General features: G+C 35.8%; 1 protein-coding gene across 2 annotated transcripts; it reads right to left on the bottom strand.

Moving 5' to 3' along the window:
- Positions 1–625: 625 nt before the first annotated feature.
- LOC142529328 (zinc finger BED domain-containing protein RICESLEEPER 2-like) lies at positions 626–2,787 on the bottom strand. 2 transcript variants are annotated; one of them, XM_075634841.1, is made up of 2 exons: positions 1,262–2,787; positions 626–957 (listed from the first exon to the last, which is right to left on the bottom strand). In XM_075634841.1, exon 1 carries the CDS (start codon positions 2,398–2,400, stop codon positions 1,390–1,392), a length of 1,011 nt encoding a protein of 336 aa, XP_075490956.1. In that variant the 5' UTR covers positions 2,401–2,787; the 3' UTR covers positions 626–957; positions 1,262–1,389. The 2 variants fall into 2 exon arrangements, with proteins under 2 accessions (XP_075490956.1, XP_075490957.1); XM_075634842.1 differs by having other exon boundaries at positions 626–953.

Here is a 2,787-nt window from a genome sequence, read left to right as displayed (position 1 = left end):
CGGTGGGGTTCCACATAGATAACGCCGTGACCGTTACGTTCCGTCACTGTCGCCTCCTAACTCTGCTAGAATAGAGATTCCATTTCCGTTACCGTGTCGGTGCCAAAACATTCTTCACTTCCTGCTGTATGTAGGGGTGGGCATCGGGTCGGGTACTTCGGGTCGGATACCCGAAATTTTTCGGGTAGCTTATTTAGTACCCGAACCCGAACTTTAATCGGTGCTACCCGACGGTTCGGGTACCCGAAACTTTCCTTTGTAGTCGGGTACCCGATTTCGGATACCCGAAATTTTTGTTTAGATTAACATGTCTTTTAGGATTTTTTTTATTAATGAAGTTTTTGTCCAAATCAATTCAATTGGTATATTTTTAAACTGCAATTGGTCTCAATCGGTATGGATTGTAAATAGGCTGCTGATCGCACACCACCGGTTGAGAGATGGTTTGGCACCGAAAACTAAGTTGTGTATTAGTACTTCGTGGAGGTATTACCCAAAAGCCAAAACTCAGTTCAATGATAATAAGTTTGAAAGACAATATTATCTATTTTAAAAACCACTATATTTTGTTACTATATCTTTTAAAGAAATATCACTTTAAATCTTTCATTTAGGAAAAAAAAAATTTAAAAATCTACTTAATAAGTTTTTTAAGTTAAATAGTAAGTACTCGACGCAATGAGTCGTACATATCCAACGGCTAAGATTTCACACCGAATTGGCGAATTGTACCAAACTTCAACACAACAAGAAAAACGAAAGACTCAAATTTGACATTCATTTTGAAGTGAACATAATACCATTGTCAAACAAAATGACTCGAGTTATAAGAACACATTATGCCAATTGCCCTAGCATATCGCCTGGCTGCAGTTGTAACCATCTTGAATTTTCATCCAAGCTACCCCAGGCGATGAACTGATTTGTGCGACAAGTGTGCTCGCTGTGGTTGACTCGCTGCATCATAGAGTTTCATTAATAATTTGCATCAAATTATAAAACACTACAAAGTGAAAAGACAAAGTAGTAAACACAAATTGTTGAGAAGAACGAGAAAACACAAATTGTTTAGATTAACTAGCTCTCCACGCAAAACATCTTCCTGTATCTGAAAAACCAGCTTAATAATGCTAGTAAGCCACAGTCACAATACACAATTATTTTTAGTAAACTGCATTGAAAAGCAAAACATGGATAAGGGTATGCGCATATTAGTATTTACAGTCATCGAATATAATGAATTTAGACTTTAAAAACTTACAATAATCGATTGTTGATGTTTTCCATAATTATATATCAATTATGGTTGAATCCTTCCCTGAGTTTGTTAATTCTATGCCAAAAATAAAAAAACAAATAGATTAGTCATTAGAGAATAAAACATAACCATTAAGAATAAATATAGAAAAGTAAAGAGACAAAAAATATGTCTTTCTCAAGTATTTCGATTTCAGCTAAATCTTCCTCCACGCATATAGGCTTAGAATCCAACCTTAGCCAATCTTGGGTACATACCAAAGCTTGAACTATTCTAGGAGACAGTGAACTTCTAAAAGCATCCAAAACACGACCACCTGTACTAAATGCTGATTCCGAAGCAACAGTGGACACAGGAATAGCTAAGATATCACGTGCCAATCGAGAAAGAATAGGAAATCTGGGAGAATTGACTTTCCACCACTGAAGGATGTCAAAATTTTCATCATAATCCTCAGGATCCTCACCTATATATTTCTCCAATTCTGACTTCACATGTTCTTTTTTCCCACCAAGTTTGTATTTTCTAAACTCATCTTTCAAGTATGCTCGAGAAGTCATTGAATTATTAGGTTGAGAATCTTTTGAAAATGATGTAGAACCTAATGCAGAACGTACCGGACTTCCTGGAGTTCCATGTGTCACTTTATAATCGAAAAAAATTTCTTGCATTCCACTCTTCACTTTTTCCTTCATCATCGCGCTCTTTCCGATATCATCATACATTGTATCAAATGAAAACTCAACAAACTCTAATTTGTGACGAGGATCAAGAATCACTGCATAATACAACATCATGTTCATTTTTTCAATCGAGCCCCAATACTTGTCAAACTTATCTTTCATTTTTCTTGACATTTCACTTAGTTCAAAATCATCGCTTCCTAACCACTGTTTTAGAAGCATGTCAACAGCACTTATTTCATGAAATATGATGTTCGAAGTGACATATAGAGAGCCAGAAATTGCCAAAGTGAGCTTGTAAAAGTGTCCAAGAAACTTGACCAACAAACTAGCCCTTTCCCAATCATATTCCGATGGAATCCCATCATACGGTGGTTTCAAGAGATCATTCACGTAGGCAAGATCTATATCGGCATATGAATCAAATGCTCTTTTCAAAGATATTGCAGACTCTAACATTAGATATGTTGAGTTCCATCTTGTAGGTACATCAAGGCTTAACAATTTCTTTGTATCTATCTTTTCGATCTCAACACATTCACAAAATCTTTTATACCTTGCTGGCGAGTTTCGGACATACCTCACTGCTCCTCTAATTCGAGAGATAGCTAAATCTTCGTCTTTCCCTTTCAGACCATCCTGCACAATAAGGTTGACAATATGTGCAATACATATGTGTAAAAATTTTATCCCCCTAAAATATTTGTTTTCCAATTGTCAAACTTTTTTTGCAAATATGTTATTGCACCATCATTTGATGAAGCATTATCAACTGTGATGGTAAAGATTTTATCAATTCTCCAATCAAGTAAACATTTTTCAACTGCTTTACCCACATCATCACTC

The sequence above is a fragment of the Primulina tabacum genome, chromosome 16 (assembly GCF_025594145.1).
Source record: "Primulina tabacum isolate GXHZ01 chromosome 16, ASM2559414v2, whole genome shotgun sequence".
Taxonomy (NCBI): domain Eukaryota; kingdom Viridiplantae; phylum Streptophyta; class Magnoliopsida; order Lamiales; family Gesneriaceae; genus Primulina; species Primulina tabacum.
The sequence above is the reverse complement of the archived record's forward strand: the minus strand, read 5'-3'. Positions and strand labels throughout refer to the sequence as shown.

Excerpts from the sequence above, each read along its gene's own strand:
- LOC142529328 (XM_075634841.1), bottom strand. The coding sequence starts at position 2,400 with ATGTTAGAGTCTGCAATATCTTTGAAAAGAGCATTTGATTCATATGCC.